The sequence below is a fragment of the Gavia stellata genome, chromosome 2 (assembly GCF_030936135.1).
Source record: "Gavia stellata isolate bGavSte3 chromosome 2, bGavSte3.hap2, whole genome shotgun sequence".
Lineage (NCBI taxonomy): Eukaryota > Metazoa > Chordata > Aves > Gaviiformes > Gaviidae > Gavia > Gavia stellata.
In genome coordinates this window covers 19,222,350-19,247,487 of record NC_082595.1, presented here as the reverse complement: position 1 = coordinate 19,247,487, position 25,138 = coordinate 19,222,350, and the positions used below count along the sequence as shown (strand labels likewise).

General features: G+C 37.2%; 1 protein-coding gene across 3 annotated transcripts in view; it reads left to right on the top strand.

Annotated features, from left to right (window-relative positions):
• ZFAND3 (zinc finger AN1-type containing 3) overlaps positions 1-25,138 on the top strand; it is a 148,568-nt gene that overhangs the window by 81,889 nt on the left and 41,541 nt on the right. For 2 of the 3 annotated variants that reach the window (XM_059830611.1, XM_059830604.1), the window contains 2 exons: positions 11,242-11,421; positions 22,153-22,218. In XM_059830611.1, coding sequence (XP_059686594.1) covers positions 11,242-11,421; positions 22,153-22,218 — 246 coding nt within the window. The remainder of the gene's footprint in view (positions 1-11,241; positions 11,422-22,152; positions 22,219-25,138) is intronic. The other variant, XM_059830619.1, reaches the window with a different exon arrangement.

Here is a 25,138-nt window from a genome sequence, read left to right as displayed (position 1 = left end):
GCTTTTCAGGGATGGGGTCAATCTATCAATCTATAGAATGCGAGCCCATGAAGAGGCTATGTAATATAATTGTTATTTCTAGCTCTGCTTAGGCATAACAAAAAATGTTTGAAAGAATGCTTTCAAATGCTTCTTGAAAGCACATTTTAGTTCCTTGCTTTTCATGGCCATTGCATTTCATGAAGTGTAACAAACTAGCTGAATGTGTGAGAATAACATTTTTCATAATGTTTTTCTTTCTGTTTAGTAAACATTTTAGGGTGATTTTTTCCAGGTGTTTTTTCAGAGCATAACGAAAACTGCTCTTCTTCCCCCCAGCCCCCAGGTTGAACACTCAAAATAGTTTTTGCTTTTTTTGTACGTGAAACCTTGTAAATCTTCTTTAAGGCTCTAGATGAAAAGCAAAACAGCTGGGGCCTTTCTGTGAGTAGGGGTCGTAATTCCGTGGCCATGACACTGCTAAACTCATAGAAACAAAACTTGGAACATGGAGGACTGGCTACAGAATCTGTTTTCATGTGCAGGTTCCCAACGTTACTAGCCTTTAATGAATGTATTGTTCAAGGTCGTCACATTGCTGCTTTGATTTAGAGATTTATGCTTTGCTGGTGAAGACTCCCATTTAAGGGATTCCAGATCTATTATGCCCAATAACAGCCATTTGGAATCCAGAGCTCTAGAAACAGCACTGGGAAAAGGCTAATTTTCTCATCTTCAATAACTTGCAAGTGGTAGCACAAGAAGTCAGATCATATCAAATCACAAATCATGGATGTGAGAAGCAGAAGGATGATTTTCTTCTCATGTTTTTTTTGTTTATTGCACTTTATTTCCATATTAAGACATAGACAAGAGTGTGTGTTTTAGCCAGTTTCAGCAGTGATCCCCCAGCACTGACAAGCAGAAGGATCACATCATCACAAGAGATGCTTTAAGTTCACATGTATTAGCTATATAAAAATAAGTGAATTGAGGAGAAGTGTATTTATCCGTCTTTTCCACTGGGGGGACAGGAATGCATCATTCTGAGGAGAGTAGTTTTTCCATTCCTTTTCCTTTTCTACACTTCTTTTAATGTAAAGAAACCAGAGAAGCTTCTAAATATCGAAATAGTCAGCATTTGTAAGAAAAAACATTAAAAAATCCATAAGCTTTAGGTATGAACTCAGTGGATGACTCATTTTTGCAGCCATTTTATACTGATTTCAAATTTTGAGATGTGCTCCAGCTATTTTCTTTGGCATTAATTAGATAATAATGAAAATGCGTGTTGTCATTGACTTGAATTCAACATTTCTACTATCTTCTTTTAGAAGACAATTTTAATAACTAGGAATAATAAAAAAAAGTTTTTATTAACGTAAAACTTGAGAGTGTTTTGTTGCTCACGGAGAGGCCTAAGCAATGTTTATTTTATGTAGGCAGTTCTTTTATATCTGCGCATATTCATATTTTTGTTCCTAAAATATTGGAAAAGAAATATATATATTTCAAGTTTGCTGAGAATAAGCAAGGGGTGCTTAAGTTGGGGTTGGGTTTCTGAGCCATGGTGTTCCATGGTCAGAATTTAATGTAACACAGTGGTTTGCAGCAACCGCATCTAGTGAGCTGTGTTTGACCTTTTGGATTCATAAATATAGACCAACTTTTCTTTCCTTGCTCCTTGAACTTCTGCAGGTTTTTTTGTCGGCAGGTTGAACACTGTGCTGTTGTGCATTTCTGTGTGATTACAGAATAGGATGGAGGGGGTGGTAAGTGGGAGACTACAGCTACTCCCTTAAGCTCCCAGACACCTTTGGGAAGTTAGTAAAATGTGGAGCTTGAAGCTAAGGCACAAAGGTGTCAAATGAGTTTCCAGTGACCTTTCTCACTTGTGTCATTAAGACTTGACTGGGTTTTTTCATATTATTGTAGATTATTGCAGTCACAAATTGCTCATATAAACTCCAACCATAGCGAAGTTTTTACCCCCACAGCTGAGTTTCCTCCTCCTTGGAGTTTGCTTTCCGCACTTTTCTCTTGCTACTGCATGTGAAAGGCAGATATTTATTACAAGAAGAAGCATCAGATTCTAGTAAGGTTGGGAAGAGTGGGAAGAAGCTCAGCCTTATGCTTCACCTCACCATTCATTGCTTTGGTGGTAAAACCTAAGTAGTGATAAAATACTAAATCTTCCTCACAGACACACATTTCAAAGGGTTGGGTTGGCTGTTGGGGAGTGAGGCGAGGAAATAAGAGTGCCTGCTCTCCGTTCTCTTCCAGAACGGTCTTTAGCTCTGCCTCTTGGCTGTTCAAAGAAGATTGGGGAAAAGAGTCCGATAAATGAGTAATCCTGAGGGATGTTTTGAGAGTTTCGGTAACGGTAGTTATTAAGGTGCCTTAACTGGAGATGAGGGAGAGGGAACTGATGAGGGGTTTGTGGGTTAGTACTAGAAAGGTTTAATTTACTGTAGAGGCCTTTTATTCCATGTCAAAATCTTGACAATTTATAGTATAGTTAAATGTTTGGGAATGCTTGAACTATAGATGTGACTATTATTGACAAAAAATGAGGCAAACGTTCACTTTAATTGGAACCACATAAATTAGATTGGAGGAATAAAAAAATAATAGACATACATTTTGAAATTGGAGGGTTCTCTCTAGGTATTGGAAAGGGCATGATAAGGTCACTTAAAAGACAGCTCCAGTACAAGAAAAGCTAATTGAAACATTTCTTTTATTAAAACAATATTAGTTCCTACATGTCTAGTGAATGAAGTGTCCAGAATAAATGTGAATGGTAATTAAATTCTATTTCTGTCAGTTAACAGTCCTGTTTTCAAGATCTCTCATTTATTACAAATGCACCTCGAGAAGTTCACTTCATTAGTTTACTTCATATGGCTCGCTGCTGTTGCAAAGTGCTTGGTTTATGGATCAGATTCTTCTAATCAAAATGAATGTTTTTCCCACTTTAGGAGCATAAATTTTGATGTGTCATCGGTCTGTGAATTTAATTTGAAATGGGACATTTCTTACTAATTTGTTTAGGTTCATAAAGGGATACTAGTACTAAAATAATTCTAGAGAGAAAGATACAGAAGTTTAGGGGAGTGGTTTTTGTAGGTTGTGTGCTGCTCTTAGTCAATTCTAAACTTACACTTCGAGTATTTTCTAGAATTTTGTCATGTCTGTTTTTAAATGCTCATGTTGCACATTTTCCAAGTCTTCGAGAATAAATTCTGTAGATCACAGCTGCTTAGATGTTTTCCCCAGGTACTTTTTTTTTAAACTCTCCTATATTTAAGTCTGTTATATCTCCACTGTTGTATTACTCTCAGATCATGTTAAATGATTGTGCTTCTTAACTGCCAAATGGATCCTTCAAATGGCTGCAGCCAGTTAGATTTACAGGCTAATTCCATAACCTTATATCAGTTTACTTTTCCTGGCTGCTGGGTACTGGAGTTTCTTTTCTTGTTTCTCACTGGAGTTGGTCGAATTATTGTCATTGCCATCTTTTGCAGTGGCAGCATGTAAGAGTCCATGACAAACTGCCCGCTCAGTTGGTGCTTTACTACTGGTCCATTTTGGTGGATGTTCTTCCTGATGAATTCCCACTCTACATATCATTGAAAAATAAAATTTTTCTTGCAGTCGTGATCAAGGAATGGTCACTGTTTTCCAGTTTGTTTAAAGTTCATACTTTCCCATTGGGTTGGATTATTACCAATATCCTTTGATACTGATTCAAGAATCCATACAATCTCAATTAGTTGGGTAATAAATTCTCTTAATTTCCTAGTTCCGCTGTCAGATGCAGGTGCTGTGTAGCTAGCCCCTCACTGGTTTTATGTTTTGCAATGTAACAGTACCTTTGTATAGTACTTTCTCACCATACATGCTCTGTAATGAATTAAAGTATGAAAGCTAACTGTGGACCTGAGGGATTCTGTAGCGGGAAATTTAAAGTGGATTGTTAAAATAGTAGTTTACTCTTCATAGCTTCAGTACTTTGGATCCTGTGATGACAGGCAATAATATTTGTTCTTCTTTATGTTGGTGAGTTTTATGGAAGAATGAAATTTTAGTTGAAATAATGTAAGCATGCTACTTTAAGTAACAATAGGAAATGTGACACAAGGGTTTTTAAAATGTTACTTGCAGGGATTTTCAGTGACCTTGTTCCTGGTCAGTACTGAAATAGCTACGGTAAGCAAGTTGTTATCAGGCAGAGCAAGGAGTGTTTGTTCTGTGGGGAAGCCGCTTTCAGAGGATACTTTTATAGTTGATAATGAAATTCCTTTTTCATCAATTCAGGATTTCGCAAGTACTTTGGAGGTGGTGGGATCACGTGCTGTAAAAATGGCAATTTTTGTTCATGGCAGTCATGTGAGGTGTTATAAGCCTGGTTAATACAGTTACTGTAGATTCTTTTACTCACTTTTATACAAAACTGCATTTTTCTTCCTTAAAAAGATGTCTGCATATATATTTATTAATGACCTGGACCTTAAGTTGAAGGTCGTCTGTAATAAGGTTATGCTTGTTGTCTTGCTTTGTTTATTAGTCATTCATTAATTTTCTTGCTAAATAATAGGCAAAACCTGTTAGTCAAATCTGGAGCTTCCTGTGTAGCTTTGGGAGAGAATCAATTTATAGAGCCAGGAGAAAGAAGGCCTTTTATGGAATGTTACCTTTAAGCTAGGGGTGTCTTTTTTTGAGAGAAAACCACCTCAAAACACAATGTCATGAGACTTCCTGCAAAAAAACCCCAAACAACCAACCCCCTTGTCCTTCCCCCTGCCCCCCCCCAAAAAAAAAACCAAACCAAAAACGTGATCATGTTAAACATCCCAGTAATTTTACAAATATGGCAGTCATTATATAACTTGATCCTAATTCCTGAATGATAAATACATGTAATTGCAGCCATGTTCTCACTGTCTGTCTACCACCCTTCCAGACCCATCTTTTCTTATGTTTATTTTGCCCTTCCTCTAGTATTTTTTCTGCTTACTGGAAAAGAAAATGGAATGTATATGAAAAGTTCAGTATATGCAACATGCAAATCACAATATTATTTTAAACTTCTACTAATAATGTGTTGCCATTTAAAAAAGTATAGCAATCATGAAGGATAACTGAGCATAAAGAACTCATTTCAGTTTTTCTTCATAAATATTACGAAAAACTGAAAAAAATGAAAAAGTTATATTTATGAATAAAACCTCTAAGAGCTGAATGGCTTTCCTGTACCACATGTGCTCACAATTCTAAATAAAGTTCAGTTGTACAGAAAAATAATCTTTCTAATTTTTTTGCTGTTTTGTTAATTCTCCCTGTACCCTGTGCTTGCTTGTGAAAGTGATGAGCTCTGCTGATAGCTCATACAAGAATATACTGCGATAGTTATTTTATACTCTCCAGTCTAATTTTCAATTCATCAACATATTGCTATTACTATAGTGGATGTATTATGAAATACCTTTTTATATATGTGTATATGTTATATATTGTTTGTATATTTATAATTTTGTACAGTACTTACCTCTGATTCCATTTTATGACTTTGGTTGTTGTCTTGTAATACAAATGCTTGTGGAAATTCTACTGTGCATTCCCGTGAGGGCAGGATATCTGTGTTTATTCTGTGAGTGAGCTAGTGCATCTTTCTGTGTGTGTGTTATTTGAAAAGAAAAAAAACAACTCTTCTCAAGTGGAGTTTTGTTGCCAGTCCATTATTGGAGCTTTAGATTGCATTTAGATATCTACTTAAAGGAAAGGGTTTATCCGTTTCACACTAATTTATTATGCAAAATGTAGCTATGTATGAATGACACTTGAAATGCCTTCAGTAAGCTATGAACCAGAAAAGACCAGTGAAGAGTTCTCAATAAATAAGTAAATAAAATCTTTAGGACTTGCAGTACTATTCCATAGTCATATATGAACAGTTTTTCCAGGCATGTGAAGGAGGGGGAGGAGAAGCAATAACTTAAAGTAAACATTTCACTGTAGCAGTTTCAATGTCATAATATTTGTGTTACTTCCCATAGACTATTTTCAAAATGCAATTTCTTTTAAGCTTGGAACTGTTTTCTGATTAGACTAGAGTAAGGTAAAAGTCTGTTGTGTACATTGGGATACTAATGGACTAGTAGACGTTTGATGTGACACTAGCACATTAATTTATGCTCTGTGAAAGAACAAGATGCTCTGGTAATAAAAAATGTGCAGATTGCATATTTAATGCAGTGTAAGAAGCAAACACTCTCCAAATAACTTTTTTGCTAGTTCACACTGCTAAGTTATGGGAGCTGTAGGACTGAAGAATAAAGAAGTGGTGTAATATTGCCTATCAACCAAAATAATTATTTTAAAGACTCTAATTTTCTCCTCTTAGCATGCTGTTTACTCTAACACATCTTGCAACATCCATAATTTATTTGAATGAATCCATTTCTTATTAATTGAAACATCCCTTAGAGCCCAGAGAACAGGAAGTGTTTGTAACCTTGACCCTTAAAATAAGCCAACAGGAGAGCTTAAGTTTAAGACCCTTTGGGAGTTTCATGAATTTTATGATTTCTCATACCGTACCATGAGTGCAAATGAGAAAAAGCTCTGGCTTAGTATTAAGTCATTTCATGTAATATTTTGACATGCCTGTCTTTTCCAGAATGAAATGCTTTGTGGCACGCTGATGTTTCTCGTATTCGCCTTTACCTCAAGTTTCAACTGATTGTGATCACAGAAGTTACTTACCAGAAGCTGAAGGGTTGTTCCCTGCTGTCTTTAGAGACCCCTTACAGTTAAGCAAAAGTTGAGGACTCAATATTTCCTTAGGTATTTTGTTGGATATTGATGGCTAAAGTAAACTAAATACTGAAATTGGGACTGTCTGATTTTTTTGTGTCACAGTCAGGACTATTTTTGATGATGGAAGAGGCTGGATGTTCTAAATATTTATTAGTTTGATCTTGAGGTAATGGGTTGCTCACCCTAACCGGTTAACAGTAGCTGGACAAATGTGAGAAGGAGTTTTAGACCTGTGCAGAAGACGTGATTTTGTGTGACACCTCTGGTTTTATGGGTTAGAATCGAAAGCTGTAAAGGTAGTGACTTTCATTATCAATGTTATTTTATGAATATAAATGCAAGATTGTCTTGGAAAAGAACTTGTCTTCTGAAGTCTGGAAACAAATCTGGCTTCTTGCCTTTCTTTTAGTCTAAACTATTTGAATTCATTGTGTATATAGAATATGAAATGTTTGTATCATGTCTATATATGCACATAGTCATTGTTTTGTTTACAAAGCAATCCTAAGTAACAAAACAAAAATAACACTCTTACTATTAACATCCAGTGCATGAGAGCCCTGCCTGAGATTTTTCTGCTCCTGCTCAGCTAGTTGAGATGCTGGGTGCAACCCTTAAACTCAGCAAAGCAAAAGGATTTTGGAGCTAGAAGACTGGCAGTGTTGCTGCTTACTACTAGCAGCTTCTCTACCATACAGTAATAGTTTATTGGATGTATTTAATGCATTTTATTGATAGATCTTTCCTTCTGTTATTCCCCCATGCAGGAAACGACTAATTTTCACATCTTATTTCGGTGCTGGGTCCACCTTGTAACTAACACTAGGATATCTTGCAGTTTAAGAAAAAACAACCACCACAACCACCAAAAAAACCTCAATCCTGAAGGCAGTGGAGAAAAGGAGATAATGTTGAGAAGAAAAAGAAAACACATTTTCTGACAAATGGAGAAAGTTTGTTTTCCTGTGTGCCAGTTGAAGTTTCTGTAAAAAGTTACAAGGTTTCATTTCATTAACTAGGAAAGGGGAACGGGGATTTGATGGATTTTTGGTCAGTCATTGTGCATTTTGGCATGGATTTTGCTAGCATATTGAAAGTCTCAGTAAAAATGAAGGAAAAATTTAATTTAAATGAAGGTGTTTTGCATGCATCTCTAGTTAAATAGAAACTTCTGGAAATGATGACTAATGTCTTGCTAACTCTTGTTCTGTTTTTTCCTCATTGAGACTATTAAGAGAGGTCATTGTTCTATCAACAGAATTACGTTTTGATTTTAATCAGAGGAAAGCCTCCCCTTCAAAACGTATCAGGGTCTTCCCTGTATTGTGTGTGTATTTTTGTTTTGTTTTATTTGTTAAGCAGTTAAGGCTCAACTGGATTTATTCAGACACAGCTCTCCTGTAATTGTTGCCAGCTTTTATTGTGCTTGAGGGGAGATCAAGGTGATCTGCAAGTTATTTGTGTTAATGAGAGTCCTGGTTAACAGAAGCCAAATGCCGTCCACAGAAGAAACATAATGCAGCTCATCCAGTATGTCACTAGATATGTATTTGTACCAGGTAAATACTGGACCACAAATCATAAAGCAATATTTCGGACATCTGTTGATAATCTAGGTCAAATTTATCATATAAACTATGTTTCTGAATAGATCCTGTATTGCTGTTGACACCACATTACTAAGGCAACTGTTAATAATTTGCTGTAGTGTAAGTAAGTAGTACAACTTCAGTTACAGTTAGTATGTCTTGGGCACTTGAGATCAGCTGTCTCAGCACTTTCCTCAAGTACTCTTGTCTTCAGTGAAAAAGTGGTTAAAAGGAGGGACGGGAGACATTCTCAGGTTCCACAAAACTGTGCAGGCTAAGACTTTTTTTGAAAGTTAATTGATTTGCAGTCTGAGTAAAAGTTAGTTCTGAACACGAGGTCCTGGATTCGTGAAGGCAAAGAGCATTTAAATGCCATGGTGGATTTCGCTGCTGTGTGACAGCTCTGAACTCTTTCACTGGTAAGCTTGTTGGGAAATGCTGTCACTGAATGACCATTTTTAGCAGCCTTTTGTGCTCTCTTTGAAGTTGGAGAATTTACCAATAGGTTGCAAAAGTGAATAGTTTTTCAGGGAAAAAAAACCAACCCAACACCTTGGTCAGTGTGCTGTTAAACTTGCAGCTTTGGGAGACACAGTGTAGCACCAGTACTTACCGTACTATCATTAAAGGACTGTCAGGACTTTTATTATATAGACCATTTTGTAAAAAAGTTTTTCTGTAAATGCCTTTTGTGGATGACACTGAGCTAGTGCAGCCTGAGTAAAGTGTTTGCAGCTATCTAGCAAAAAAAACCCCAAAACACTGGAATCTATCGCTGTTCTGTAACTCTACACTTCTTTTTTAAATGCATTTTATAGATTGCTCACAGTGTATAATATTAAGCGTAACCGTTATTTTTGCTCTGCTCCTTGAAGATACATGCACACAACACAGGTTTACTTCTGTGCGCTGCCTTGGATGCAATCTCACATAAAAGACTTATCTTTGCAGCCGCCTTATTTGCAGGCAACATGTGAGATTTTAATTTACTGTCTGTACTGGTTATTTATAGACTGGTGGTGCCCAAAATGTCTCCAGCTGTGAGCTCCCCTTCTGACATGGACTGTGGCCTCAGTAGATGCGTGAAGAGTTGGGTGTTTTCTGGGGTGGTGGCTCCAGTTATAACTGCTGCAGCTGTCTGATTGTGGCTGGTGCAGAATCCCAAGTGCTTGAAGCTTTCTTGATTGCACAAATACACTAATAATATCCAGGAGCCCAACTTGGGTGACACTTTGTTGATAACTAGTGAGGCCTGAGTAGGACATCTTCCTGGGTCCAGTAACTCATCCTTGACAAAGAGCATCCCACTGGTTTTTAGAGCTGTGCTGTGGAGGTGGATGACTTCCTGTCTGCTGTCTCCTTCCTCCTCCTCCCTGGCTTTGAGCTTGCTCCTCTCCAAGCTGGACTTCTGGCTGACTCTTCCACAGCAGAAGTTACAGCTTAATTTCGCTGGCAAATCACTTAAATCCCTAAATCAGCATTTAGGGACTGTTTGACTGTAGTGCTTCCCAATCCCAGTGAGTCATTTTGGCGACCCACGTATCTAACACGTCATCATCTGCAAATATTTTTGGACTCCTCTGTTTTCATCTCTGTCATGACATAATAGTGAGCAACCATTATCGATTTATGTATATGTTTGCGTAATTAATAAATTTTGCCTTCGTATGTCATTTTTTAAAAAGATGTGTTTAGGAATACCAAGAGGTGGTGCACTTCATCTTCAACTATCCTTTACAAGGAAGAGGTGCCTTTGCATTGTGAGAGTAATTGGATGTTAAGCAAACCAAAGTCCACTTGGCTGGGAGGGGTGTTCCCCAGGGACATCCAGTGGCAAAGCTGTGCTGGACTGAAAGCCAGTAATGTAGCTGGTAGGAACTGAGACTAATGCTGTCGGTAATCGGGTATCAGGATTGTGGGTTTGGAAAAGCCGTTGAGGGAGGATTTGCACTTAAAAAGGAAGAGAGTATTTCCCCTCAAACCTGGATCTGGTTTGGAGGAAAGGTAAGCCTGAGGATGGCATCTATCAAAGATGTAGCATTTGGACTGTGGGACCAGTGTGGAGACTTTGCGTGACTTGGTGCTTGCTGACCAAAAAGACAACAAAAGGAAAACTTTGAAGCCAAATAATTTATCCATAGCTTTAATGTATTGTAGTGATTTACTTCCCATATCTAACTCGTGGTCATAGATCAATGAGCAGCTTTTAATACCAATGCTGGATTAAGTGAAGGAAAGAGGAAAACAACCCACACAAACACACACATACACTCCCCGTACACCAAACCCCCATCAAACAAGTGATGCAAATACCTCACCAGGTCCTCCATGCTAGCGTGGAACCATAGCTGTCTACACTAGCTTCACCAAAAATGTTACAGGTGGGATTTTATAAAACAGCAGGGAGAAGTATTGTTTTTAGAGAAGTGTAATATTTCCTTATACTTGTATTACATACCTTAGTTCTTCTGTCATCGGATGTTTGCTTCTGTATGCTTTTGTATGTGCTTTGCGTGAACTATTTTTAAAATGATGCTCTGTGCTATATACTGATATACACAGTGGTAAGCTTTGGATGGTCTTGAACAGCTGTGGAAACAAGAACTTTGTGTAGTTCTGAAATTGTTTGTTGTTCTTCAACAACAAATAACTTTTAAGATACTTTAAATCTGAAATAAAAACTTGAAGGCTGCTCTAAATTTGTGTTGTATGACATATACAAATGATCAGAATGATGGTATCTCTGGCAGTGTTTTGGGGTTATTTCTGTTATGCTCAGGTTTTTTGCATAATATTGGATGATGAGATTGAGCAAGTGGGATGACATATGAAATCTTGGTTTTGATAGATTTCCAGAAGAAGCAGCCAGACGATGACTCTACTCCCAGCACAAGCAACAGCCAGTCAGATTTGTTCTCTGGAGAAACGAACAGTGACAACAGCAATACCTCTCTAACCACGCAGGCCACTAACTCCAACCAGCAACTTTTGACAGAACTGAATGTAACTTCACCGAGCAAAGAGGAATGTAAGTGCCCAAGTCTTAAGTGACAGCAAAGGAAGCATAAACATTTTGTTTTGTTCTCAGGCTTATGTTTTACTGACTCCCTTTGGAAGTAAATGGCTTGTGTTTTGGAGCAAAGGGAAAGGTTAGAGGTTATTCACAAAATAGACATTAATGGCTTTAACTGAAGAACAATTTAAAAGGGGTCACAGGAGTTTCTGACTAACTTTACAGTTGTTTGAACTGCAGTATACAATTTAATTACAATTTTGAGGAACTCTCATTTTGAGAAACTTTTTCTTGCATTGCTGGTAAATTTTTATATATATATATACACACACACACTAGGATAAACACCAATGTCTTGTAAATTTTTACTTTAAAACCTTCGGGTTTTAATAGTTGCAATTGCACATAGCACTGACTGTAATGCATGTTTGTCTAGGCTGCTGCTAGGTTAATTGCATAAACCCTAAGTTTCATGTGGTAATCCATCTCTTCTTTCATGACCCATCTTTCTTCTTTATTGAACTTGGTAAGGCAAAAATTCTCCCTGAAGGTAAGCTAAGATGCTAAAGATTAGCAAACACAGTGAGATGAAGCAGTCTTAAGTTATTCTAAACCTCTGTATACATTCTGTGTCTAATACATGGAGTTTTAAAATCTGCATTCTACAACTTAAGATCAACTGTGTAATTTGTAGTTTCATTTTTGTCCAGTTGTAACTTTATTTTGGAAGATGCTTTATGGAAAGAATTCTTCTTGAGCTGAGTTTGCTTGTGCCTCTTGGCTCGTAAATAGACGTACACATTGCAAGAAAAACATGCTCATTTTTTAGTGGGGATTCTGCTAAAGCTGCTCTGGTTCTTGAACATTGAGGCAACTACTGGAAATAACAATGCTGACAAAGCGCTAGGACTAAAAAAATCTTCGATGTGCTACACTTGTTTTCAGTTGTGTTAACTACTTGCAAAGGATGGTTTTACTGCGTTGCTGAAGTATTTATTCTGTTGACAGGTATGTAGACTTTGCATATATATTCTTTTTACTTCTGCAGATTGGCTGTGGACAAAGCACACAGTGTCATTTGGGGATTGTGGTAGTTTATTAGTCTAATTAAAATAAAAATTTTAAATTGAATTATTGTTTTCTATGTGTATGTGAGAATGTTGTCAGAAATGCAGTAGGGTTCAAATGTGAGCGTTCTGATACCACTTCTTGTAATAAGAGTAAACTTGCCGTGTAACTCTTATCTCTCCTTCGCATACACAGTTGCTGCTGACCACCCGTCATCTCTTCCTTCTGTCCAGCGCTTCTCCAGGGGAAACCTGTATTCTGCTGTAAAAACAAGGCCTTAAAACAACCTTCCTAGAGAATTCAGCAAAACATTATGCTTCAGCAACACATTTGGGCCTTCACAGGGCAGGGGGCTTCAGCACGTCTGCTGGGTTATTAGCCAGGATCTACTATTTGGTATTACAGAGTGCTTCTCCAGTCCTTACTGGGTCAGGTTTTCTGAAAATTTGTTCAGTTAGGAATTAAATTGTGTTACAGCAAAGTGTTTCTGTTGTGGCTGAGAAGGACTTGGGGGTAAGTGGGAAGGTGATTACAGGGATGGGAAGGAGGCAAGGAAATTAAATAGTGTCCTTCATTCTGAATTGCTGTAAGCTTGTGAACATACATGGAAGGTGATGGATATTAGGCAGCACAGCCTGCAGAGCATTTGAAAATACTACCTATAAAAAAAAATGCTTTATGACTTCCTGCTGGGGTGATTTTAAGTTAAATACAGTGGAGATACTTATTTAGAGCTTGAGCTCTCTCTGTCTTCTCTCACATTCCCACTATCTCTTTAATGACACTTAATACCATTTGTCAGAAATAATTATACACAGATGGAGCTTTTCTGATGGATAATGGCCTCAGCATGGAAGATTCTTTCCTGTAATGAAGAATGTCCAAACTTTAAACATCTTTTTGATTTTAACTTGAGGGTATATTTTTCTGTACAGTATTTATTTTTGCAGCCAGTTCTATAAAGCATGCACTGCTCTCATTACAGCTGTGTTCTTCAGAGATTGATATTTTGCAGTGCCATGTGATGATGTACAGCTATGTGCTGTTCTGAATAGAATTGTCGTAATTCACCAGAAATCAATGTATGGGATCATTATGGTAATCCCTGTCAAAGTGTGGGAAGATTGGAGTACTCGGGAAGGATTCTCATGGTGCATTCCACTCCCCTCTCTTCCCTTTCAAGCTATTGAGAAGAGTCTCACATCAAGGCATTTGCCGTAGTACTTGAGTCCATAGGGTAAACGGACTGGACAGAATTGCAGCAAGTCATTTAGGCAATTAACAAATTCCATTCACGTTACGACAACTGAAGAGAACCATAGAAATCTCATGTGGTAAGATTAATATTCTGTGTTAGAGAAAGTGAGGGATTTTTTTGTGCTTGTTTTTAAGTAGCCATTTCCTTTTTTAACACAGAATGAATGATGTAGGAGAAAAGATCCTTGGACTGGATTTTGCAGGAATTCAGTTGGACAATATGCAAGTATTTCTGCCTTTTTTTTGTTACTGTTTTGATTTTCTGTGAGAGCTGCATTTTGCATTCCTGAGTGTCAACAGGTTGTTGTGACTTTCCATCTCCTGCCACTCTCAGTTCTGAACAATCGCCTACCCCAGTGGCTGCTTTGCTGATTAATATCTCTCCCCTGAGTAGACGAAAGGTAGTTCTCAGTCTTACAGTCAACAAAAACTTGTTAAAGATTTATGCCTAGAGACAGTGATGCAAGCTTCAGGACTTTTTTTTCCCCCCTTCACATGTGTTTTGTTTTTATGAAGTATTACTCATCACCAGTTTCAAAAAAATGCTGTTGTAGTTGGGGGGGGAATATTCTAAGAATGCTCCCCCCGCCCCCCCCAGCCCCCATATGCTTCTTGAGTTGCCTTTTTCTATCCAGAACCTTCAGGTCTCATCAGTTGCAGTAAGTTTTCTTAAATAAACTTTTGCAGACAAGAACTATATTGAGTAGCTTTACTAAGTCTAGATTTATATGGATTTTAATGCTCTGTTTCTTAACAGAAGGTTAACTCAGTCTAACTTCTATTGTTCTGATGCTTTATGTGCAGATCAGTTTCTCTGTTCAAGTTGTTGTATAGTTTTCATCTATTCTCATTTTTCCCTTCCATTTCCTCCCTTCATTTAGGAGGTCCTGATGGTAGTTATTTCAGTGTCAGTCACCATACGAGTCGGTTGCTCTGTCAAAGATTTCTTTTTCTTATTGGATGGGCAGGGTTATTGTTTATTTTTAACAGACGGGAAAAAAGGGATTTGACAGTGGCCCTCGCTTCTCTCTTCCCCCTACCTCCAGGCACCAGGACTCTTTAAAAAAATTAGCTTATTACGGAGGGTTCTATGTATTTTGGAAAAGAAAAGGTCACACTGCACATAGAGTAATTTTGCTTAGTTTCAGGCCTTCATTGCTTCCTTTAGGGCTGTCACATTATTTTTCTGTCACTATACAAGTAGACCTAAAGCTGATGCTGTGCAGGTTTAAAACTAACTGTGTTGTTATATGACAGGAGAAATGTCAGTGTGAACAACTTCGACTCTGGCAGCTGGATCAGATTTGGTATTTCAGTAGTTCTTAGCTTCGGTTGACATGATCTTATTTTAATTATGTGCTTAACTCTTCCTGGCCTCCTTGAATTAGCAAGAACCACAATTGAAAAAGGACAAAAGGACTATCTGATGTTTCTAGAATGGTTAGATGCTCTACATTTCTATATTGAAGACTTGATAAGAAGGTACAAAAAGATCTGAGATACTGCTGTAAATGTCAAAAATTACACTGGAGATTTCAGCCCAGAAAGAAGGTGATGATCACTGACCACACCTTACCTCTGTGTGTGCTGAATCTTAGATGCCTAAAAACGAATTTTCAGGACTGAATGTCTGTAAATTTTGGCTAGTTATTTTATGCCCTCCAGAGTTTGAAGTGTTGCATATCAAGCTAAGTGTTTAAAACATCATTAATTTATCTCAAGCATTAAATTTGCAAAACAAGTTTGAAGAATGCTTTAAAACTTTTTTTATTAAGCATTTTCATGTGCTGCGAGCACTGAAATACCCCCAATTATGAAGTTATTTTGGTGAAGTTACTTTACATACATAAAGGGTACTACATCTGAGACAGAGATGCACCGGGCTTCTGTAAAAGATCTCTGGCAGAAAGGTGAGATACTGTTTTTTCTACTGCACCTATTGGATGTTTATACTCTGAATTTCATGGCTTGTTGAAGCATGACTGTGTAAAAAGCCACATAGGCTATAGTACTAGTAAAGTAATGATATTTTTTCTGTCTTTGGAATAAAAAAAAGTTAATTTTTTCAACATCACCTTATGAAAAATGGATAAACAAGTGCATTCTTTCTTTTTGTTTCTTTCTTTTTTGTTGAGTGGCCTTCTCTCTTGACACTATGCAAAAGCTTTCTACCAATTTATGATGACTTCACAGTCTTTGCATTTTGCCTGGGTTTGTCAGCAGAGTCAGAGATGACAGCTTTCATATGTATATTCTGAAAATACTTCATATTTTGAATTATTGTTGTGATATCCTTAATTGCATTTTGTGCCTTTTAGGTAAGGACAGTGATTTTTTAAAATGGTAGTTGCTCTTGGATGCTATCCTTCGTATACTTTTCTAAATGCCCTGGCTTTTGAGAATTCAGTCGCTCATTGCAGTAGGAGTCAGTTTTGTACATGCTGTCTTCTTTTTCCCTAATTCTGGCTATGGGGAACTTGGTTTTCTGGCTCATCTCTGACTGAAAGTTACATGCATACCCACTTCCATAAAGTATTAAATGTATAAACAGACCAAGCTAGCTGCCTGTTTTTCTCTTGCTTGTCACAGATGGTTGTAGAAAATAATTTTCTTTGTTGCTAACCTGATTTATTCTGATACCGATTTGTACGTTTTTCTCTGATCCAAAAGAATGCAGAAACTGTTAAAATTATGCTGAGCTACAAGACTAGCCTACCTGACCCACATGATTTAATATTGCAATTAAACTTGTACTCAAACATAACTGAGAAAGCTGCAGCTAGGTGATGGTGTTGATGAATAATTCTAATTTTCCTTATCAACTCACAAGATTGTCATGTGTTCTTTCTTCTTGTACTCAATTTTGTATGTCTTGTATCAGAGCAAGAGGGGACACACCTCTAATATTAAAAAACAGCCAGGTGCATATTCTGTATTACATTTATCTTTGGATTTCTATGCCACAGAATAAGAACTAGCTATTTTCTCAGGCTTTTTCTTTTATTAAGTTAGATAATAGTAAAAGGTGGTTTACATCTTAAGGGATTTTTTTTTTACTCTTGTTTTCATTAGATGCTATGTACAAATAGCCTTTTGGTACTGTATTTAATATTAAAATTAACAGTAATTCTGTTTTTCATTTGGATTACCATCAAACCTGGATTTTCTTGAATATTCATCACAAAATACGTTACTGTTTTTTTAGTATTGATGCAAACACTTTTTCTCTGGAAATTTGCACGAATGCTTTCAAGTATAAAACCAGATTGAGTTGTGGGCTATTTGAGTTGTCTTTTGAGAAATGCCACTAGTATTAGGTGCCAGTGCAGAACATACAGGCAGTTAGAAACTTGAGCAAAACAGCGACTAGTAGAAGTGTCACCTTCATCATCATTTCACAGCATGAGGATCTTTCTGCAAGTTTCATCTAATCCCTACGGTCCCAGTTTCATTTAAAGAGCATTTCTGTCTCTTCTAATATCTTATGCAAAGATCTGGCACATAAATTTATGGAATGAACTCTTCTTTCCATGTCTCTGACATGATAATTTTGAAATGTAACGAAGACCAGTGGAACAGTACCACTGTTAATTGTTCCCTCTGATTTATAGTCACCTCACACTGTGGAGTAGACAGTGTATCCTAGGGTCCCATTTATTAAAGTGAAAGGACCCCATGGAACGTGAAACATAAACACAGTCACATAAGAAAAATGTGGGTTAGAGCTGCACAGCTATCAAGGTTACATAAAAATTATTTATAAAAACATAATTTAACTGCTGGTTTCAAAAGCACATTTTTACACTGCAACTTACACCTATGAAGTAGGAAACTATCATGTCTATTTTACAAACGAGCAACTGAGGAAAAGCAGGTAACAGAGTGAGACAATAGCAGGGAAAAAAGTGGAATCTGAATCCTGTCTCTGTTTACTTCGTTATAGTTGTTAAATGTACCAGCTGCTCCGCAGCAGCAAACCAGTCCAGGTTTCACTTTCTTTTCCAGAAGCTGCATGTAGATAGAAATCCACAAAAATAAATAAGGGCAGATTTGTAAATCTAGAATTTAAAAAGTATGTGTTTTTGTGTAATATAATCCTCTTACCTGTTTAGTAATGACATAAATTATCATGCAATTTACCCATTCTGCAGCCAACAATCAGTTCTTGAACGCTGTAAAGTTATTGTGCTTTTCTTCCTTAGAGTGTATTCTCTCTGTGCAGACTGAATTTAGAGCTTTAAGTTCCTGTTTGTTTATGTATTGGTGCTTGTAATCAATGACTGTTTTCAAACTCAATTGTGCAGATTAATTAGATTATGTCTGTACCAATTCAGGAAACGCACAACTGGATTACTGGTTTGGACAGGTTTCCAAAGGTGGGTTCTTACCTGTATTGCAAATAGCCATGAAATTTTCCCTGTCCTGGCTACACCACTGCCGTCTAAGGAAATTCAGCTCGTACTTATTACCCTCTTCCAGCCCTTTGTATGCAGGGAGTTCCTGTGCTTTTTCTGTGAAGGAACCATCACAGTACCGAAAGCTCAAAGCAGTGTTCAGACATGCTTGTGTCACTCTGATCAAGTGTTACTGAGCTTCAGGCTCCTTCCCTTATTTTTCATGTTTGTTCACTAGCTGGCTTGCAGTCTTTGTGTTATCTGTAAGCGTTTCAGCATATTATTGTAATCTTAGGCTTTGTACCCCTGTACAAGCTTGGTTTCACTCCATTCTGCATCTCCTTACTCTGCTCAGTAAGTGTTTCCAAGTGCTGTTCAAATACACCTGACACATGTACTCTTGGTTCAAACTTAGCACTTCCTCGAACAGCAAAAAGAGGGGGGTTACCCTACTATTTCACTTTTTCCTGCACAGGAAGTTCTGACTGAGTGGAATCTCTTCACTTTACAAAGACTTCAGGAAGGGGAAACAAGAGGTTACCCTGACTCAGGGTATGTCTTCCAGGACAGCTGCTACTTGGCAATTGTTACCATCTTTCAGGAAGGGAGGTGAACAATGCAGAAAGACATTCTGAAGGTCGATTTAAACATATAGAAATTATAATAGTCTATAATAGTAAACAATAACCATATTAAGATATATATAGAAATATAAGTAATACATAAAATGTTACTACTTTAGAGAGTTAGCAGAGAAACTGTTTTTGAACCTGTTTTTCAAAATTGATATATTTAGAGTACAATTAATAGTAAGTTACAGAAAGCTAGGGATATCAGAAGCCAAAAACATAGCAGCTACATTAACAAGACCTTTTGTTTTAATATATGATAATGTTCAAGTTAAAGGATCTTGTTTTGTCCTTTATTAATTCTGTGTTTGAATTTGCAAACTTGGTGATTCTCGCAATTCTCCTAATTTCTTCAGTAGCTTCTAGTATTTTGGCACTTTTAATCATCTTCTCTTGGGATTATATTATTGCTGGGCAGTGGCTGCTTTTGTTTGGAAGAGGAGTTGCAAATGCCAGAAACGATACACTGGAAAAAAAATAGGAGCAGAAACTATTGTTTAATTGGATATAGAGTAGAAAGATCTTTATTCTTTCATTTTAATCTCTTGTTTGTGCTGAGAAAAAATAGCAGTCTACAGCCCTGTGGGTTATGTTAGAAGCTATACATGTGTGGCCTTTTGTTGTGCACTGAAGTGTTTTATGTACCACAGTTAAATTCACTTGAAACACTTATTTTTCGTGGGGAATGAAGGTGCAGATATATCCTGAATCATGCTAAATAATAAGCCTACCTTTGTGTATAGCCAAGAAGGACTGGCGTTCTACTGTTAATGTGACTTCCCATTTCTTTCATGCAGAATTTTTATCAAAGCTGTGGGAAATATACCAGCCTGTTTCAAATAATACAAAGATGCCTGTATTAGCTGTTATGTATACCAAAAGATTCAACATAATGACTTCCACATAGAATTGCACAGTCAAGCTCATACTATGTAGTATTGAATTATGCATGACATTTTTAATGGTGGAACAAAAACAGTAGCAGAAGGAGGTGCTGCAAAGGACATGCAGCGTTCACTGGTTATTAGGCACTGGTGTACGTGCATGCAAATCCTAAGATACTCTTTGTTGAAGCTCTGGTGCTGTGCTATACAAATCAAAGCTATATGAAAGTAATACCTAATGAGGGAAGGCTAAATAAAATAAAAACTCAGACACAGGGAGGTGCAGAATACAAACCGACTTCTTGTACTTTAGAGAGTGAGAAATAAAGATCTTGTATTCAGTTGGATGCTGAAAAGTATCAACTAGTGTAAATATTTACTGTACAATAATTGCAAGGATTAGTCTTATTTGATAGTCCACCATGATGATGCCTGTCAGTGTCTATTCAGTGAAAACTGGGAGAATGTAACTAAAATAATTTAAAGAGGAGCTGCTGCATCTTGAGGCAGCTGTGGTCTGAAGTTGAAATTCTTTACCCTGTTGTATATATTTTGATGTATTCCACATCCTGTTGTATATATCGTTTACCGAAATTCTATACTGAAACCAAATACTATATACTTGGTCTTTGAAGGTTGAGACTGACCTAACAGACTTGCTGTGTAATTTTTTGAATATCTAAAAGGTTTCAATGGAAAACTTGGTAAGGGTTCTGTTGCAGTATTGATTTTCTTACCAAATGCACCAAACCCTAGACTAGGCATTGTTATGAGCCTTTTACAATAGCATTACTAACATAGATCAGGTTGATATTTTAATTTTCCCTCTGCAGAGAGGTCCCCACCGCTCCCCTCCACTTACCTGTGAAGTTCAGCCATTTCTCACCAAGTCCCTGCTTACCAGCCCGCAGAATCCAGCTGCCCCTCACAGCGCTCTGTGACTTCTGCCAGCTGCTTATGCTGTTGCCTCTCACGCACAGCCATTTCCTAGGTCGTGTTTGGTGGTTCCCGGTGTCCTGTTCACTTAGCTTAACTTCAGGCCAGGCCCTCGTGAGTGGCCTCAGTCTTTGCCTGCAGGCCAAACGCTGGCTCCTTGGCCTTTTGTAAGCCCCCCTTTAAAGGTTACCTGTTGCACGGTTATGAAATGGTGTATGTTGCCGGCGTGACTTTTTGGGAGAACATAAAACTCAAGACGTTTATCAGTCCTTCTCTGGAAAACTGAAAGTATAAAACTTGTGAGATCTTTGCTCCCATTTCATTGAAATCAAATGCACCAAAATAATTTCCTCACATCTTTCCCTCCCAATTATGGAAGTTTCTTTTTTTTCTTTTTTTCTTTTTTTTTTTTTTGGAGTATTACAATGCTATGAGTTTTACAGCGTAGACAAAGTTACCCAAGACCTGATACTGAAAAATAGAAATGAAAGAAAAACTTGAAGGAGGAGCAGCTTGGAGAGAAGCAAAAAGAAACAGTTTACTGCCAGGCCAGGCTTGAAAATATTTGAAAAGAGAAAAACATTGCCAAAGCCACAGTGCTGCTTTCTAGATATGCAAAGACTGAAAAAAAATGGAGTGAAAAAGTATTTTTCAGGGCGTGAACTTTATGTTAAAGGTTATCCTGTCATACTAAGCTCTGTTGTATTGCCAGCACAGTACTACTATATCACCAGCAGTCCAGTGCAAACTTGATTATTGGTATTTTGATAGCCAAACTCTATTAGATCTAACTTAATTTCAGGCTCTCTAGCATCATCCAATTTATAGTATCAAATTATCAAAGTTATGATTTGTTATTACCACTCATAATGCTACCGTCAATTTGTCTTGGCTTCACTATATGGGGTTTATTTTTATTTATTTTTACTGTAAGTTGCTGAATACACTCAATTGGTTGCTATTTTAACAAGATCTCTGGAGAATTCTTCAACGATGATACGTTAAGAAAAAAGCCAGAAAGCAATTTACTACCAAGCAGATACCAGATGTGTGGGCAAGAGTCCAGAGTTCAACAACAAAAACTTAAACATGGAAAGAGTTTGTTAACATATTCTTGTGCCACACTTTGAAAACATAATGAGAACAACATAAGAGGCAAAGTCATTATCTCACTGGAGTCAGTGACAAGGTTTCTGTTGATGTCAGGGAAGCGATCACTTCATCCCTTGCATTACTTTTGGGTTAGATACATTTCCAGCTTTGTTCTGACATAAACAATACCTTTGTCAACACTGGAAAAATTGCAATTACAGTGTATTTACAAATATTTCAAGAGGCATTTTTAGGAAAAGTATAACATAACTTGTCATTTTGTCCCAACTTCTCATCTATTTTTCAGTGCAACACATACTCAGATTTGACTGGGAAGGAAATACTGAGAATAGTAGACTACTTCCATACATGCTTTCCAAAGACAAGTGCTCCTCAGCATTTTATATTCCTAAGTATAATCTTGATGTGGTTGTAAATGTTAAATATAGGTGGTATTTTGAGACATATGATCTTCTCTGTTTCCAGGTGGGCCATGCACAGGTACAGCTCATGCCTCGTTAACCACACCAACCAAAAGATCTTGCGACTCAGGTATGTGTTTTGTGGGGTTCAAGGAATTAGATTTTGCATGATATATAGCTCTATGCTTACAGTTACTACCCTTGACTATCTGGTGAATGCCAAATGAAAATAAATATTGTTGCTTTGCTGTCAGAAATACATATATAAAAGGATTTGTATGGCAGATAGTTCATCTCAGAGTCCTGTTAAACATAATTCCATAAATATACTATGTTTTCCGTTAATTTTTGTAAATGTAAAACATACAGGAGTAATTGGTTTGATTTAAGTCTAGTGATTGTGATAGTGTTCTGGAAGTCCACCCTTTAAATGCAAAGTATTGAGTAGAAGACTGTTTGGAGTATATTGACTTTACTGATCAAAGATGCAGAATAGACAGCTGATGTTTGCATTGAGACTAAGTTTTACCTGCTTTGGGTCCTTTCGATGACTTTATTTCTACATGGAGGATATAGATGGATAATCTCTCACAGAGCTAGTGTTAGTAGTGACACATTAGGTCTCTGCCAGGCTGAAGCTGCTTATTCTGCAGCAGATACATCATGAAGAATCGTGTGAGTGCTCATTCAGGCAGGCAGCAAAGTTACCCTCATTGGGTCAGATCTTTTTCAGACTTTGGTTTTGCATGGATTAAGGAGAGCTCATATGATCCTTTCCACCAGCACCACTGTGGGAAACCATAACCTCCTATGGAGTGGCAGTGGCAGGCATCTAGGTAGTGGTAATGTTCTAGCAGTCTGTGTTTCCAAAATGATTTTTGCTTGTGTTTTCATTTATGTACCAATTGAGCTGTATTGAGTGTGCAGAAAGGAAGGGTATTCCTGTTTGATTAAGGGCTCTTATTCTTTCAGGAGTTCAAGATAAATTTCCTCTGAAGTCATTCTTTCAAAAAATGTTTCAAGTTACTGTATGGTTAGCTGAACTGTAGTTATTCCATATATGCATGTTGTTAGCTTGCAGCAAATGTGTGATGATGCAAGTTGGCTTGGTCTGCAGTGAAGGAAGGTTAAAGAGAAGCTACATCACCTTGCACTTGGTGCAGGTGCAGACCTCTCAAGTAATGCATGATAATCTGTGACAATGCTGTGAGTACTGTTTGCCAAAGAACTCACTAAGTTTGGCACAGGAAGATACTGAATAGGAAGACTGTGGATTTTCTTTTCTACGTAGCCATGGAGGTGTGCCTAAACAAGATGGAATGTTTGCCTCTGTATCCCTTGCAAACTAATCTGCTTTGCTCATGGTATTACTAAATTGTATTTTCTATATGTGTTAGCTGTTGTAATGTTTACCTCTGGTTTTCATTGCAGAGTAATTTAAAAGCTTTCTATGATGCTATAGATACTGAAAACTGAGTACTATATGAATATTTTAGAAAATGTGCTTGTGATTAGCAAATAGTAAGTCCGCTATTTGAGGTGTCAAATGGCAACAGTAAAAGCTCCTTAGAATAAAGCAGATGAACCTACTAGACATGTTGAAAAATAACCATTAAATGGTTGGCTAACTTTGCTCAGTAGTTCTCTTATTTTTGGTTTATGCTAATGTTTGGTCCCTACATGCTTGAATGTTAATCATTTGGTGTATTCAGCAAGAATATAAGGAGATCTTCTTAATTTGATGCCACAGGTTTCATCTTCAGTCAACTAAACCTAATGATTTTATATTACCTTATTTTCCCACAATGTTTTTTACATGATTTGCTCAGTGATTTGCATATTTTGTTTGTAGTCCCTTACACGAATCAACCTGTTATCAGGAGTTACATTTTTTTTCTCCAGAGCTTGAATTTTCAGCAAACTTTCATTCTTAAAATAAACTACCATGTTTTCAAAGTCTGCATTTGGGAATCCAGATTAATATGGGAATTGACAAGAAAACATTGGCTACAAAATATTACCCAGAAATGGTGTGACATCTTCAGTCATAAGCAGCAGACTATGTAGGTGAATATTTCACACTACATTCACTTCAGCTTAGTGTCGCTTCCTAGGAAGCTATTTAAGTGATACAAACAATATTTGTCAATACTACACATTGTGTATAAGCCTCTTTTCTCTAAGTATTCTACATTTCTTCTGCTTGGAGGAGCTTTGAAGGAAGAATGTTTTGGTGGAATTCATCTGTGTAATTTTTTTTCCCCCCCTTCAAGCATAGCTTTTCCCCAAAGTCTGCTGTATATCACCATTTGAGACAGAAAATTAGAAATTTGACCTACTTACCTTGCATGCAGGTTCCCATCAGGAGGATATTAAGAAAGACATAAACCTTTCATATTTTATTAGCATTAATGTAACCATTGAAGAAAGATCAAAACAATAAATCTGCCAAGACACAGGAAAAGTTCTCTTACAAAAAAAAGAGTTTTTACCTCATGCACTGGTCAACTTGCATGCTGGGGGAACTGTTCAGATAAAAAAATGGTATTATGACACCAAATAGTGGGTTTTTTCCTCCTCCTGTTCACCAGAATCATCACTGTGGTAAAAAGTATTTCTATTCCAAAGTATGCCCATAGGACAAGGATTATAATGAAAAGAACGAATAAAGCCTTGCAATCATTAGTTTGGATGATGCCTCAAAGGTTTTTGAGAGCCAGAGGTCTGAAGATTTTGGGGGAAAAAAGGTGGGACTGTGTGGCCTGGTATATAGCTTCTTAGGTATTTTGATTTGTTTCTTAATGGTTAGGTAATGTTATGATTGATGGCAGATACTTTGAGGCTTACTCTAGTCAGTAAGTCATCCAGATCCCATTTATATCATGTGCCCGTGTCATGAAAGTGCGGTATCAAGTGGCATATTGCTCTTCTTTTTCTGCTATACAACTTAAAGATGATTTAATACGCAATTCTAAACAGCCAGATTTTAAAACATTTTCATGCAGCTTAAAGAAAGCTGGAAAAAATCGGTGGAACTGTGTGAGTGCGCT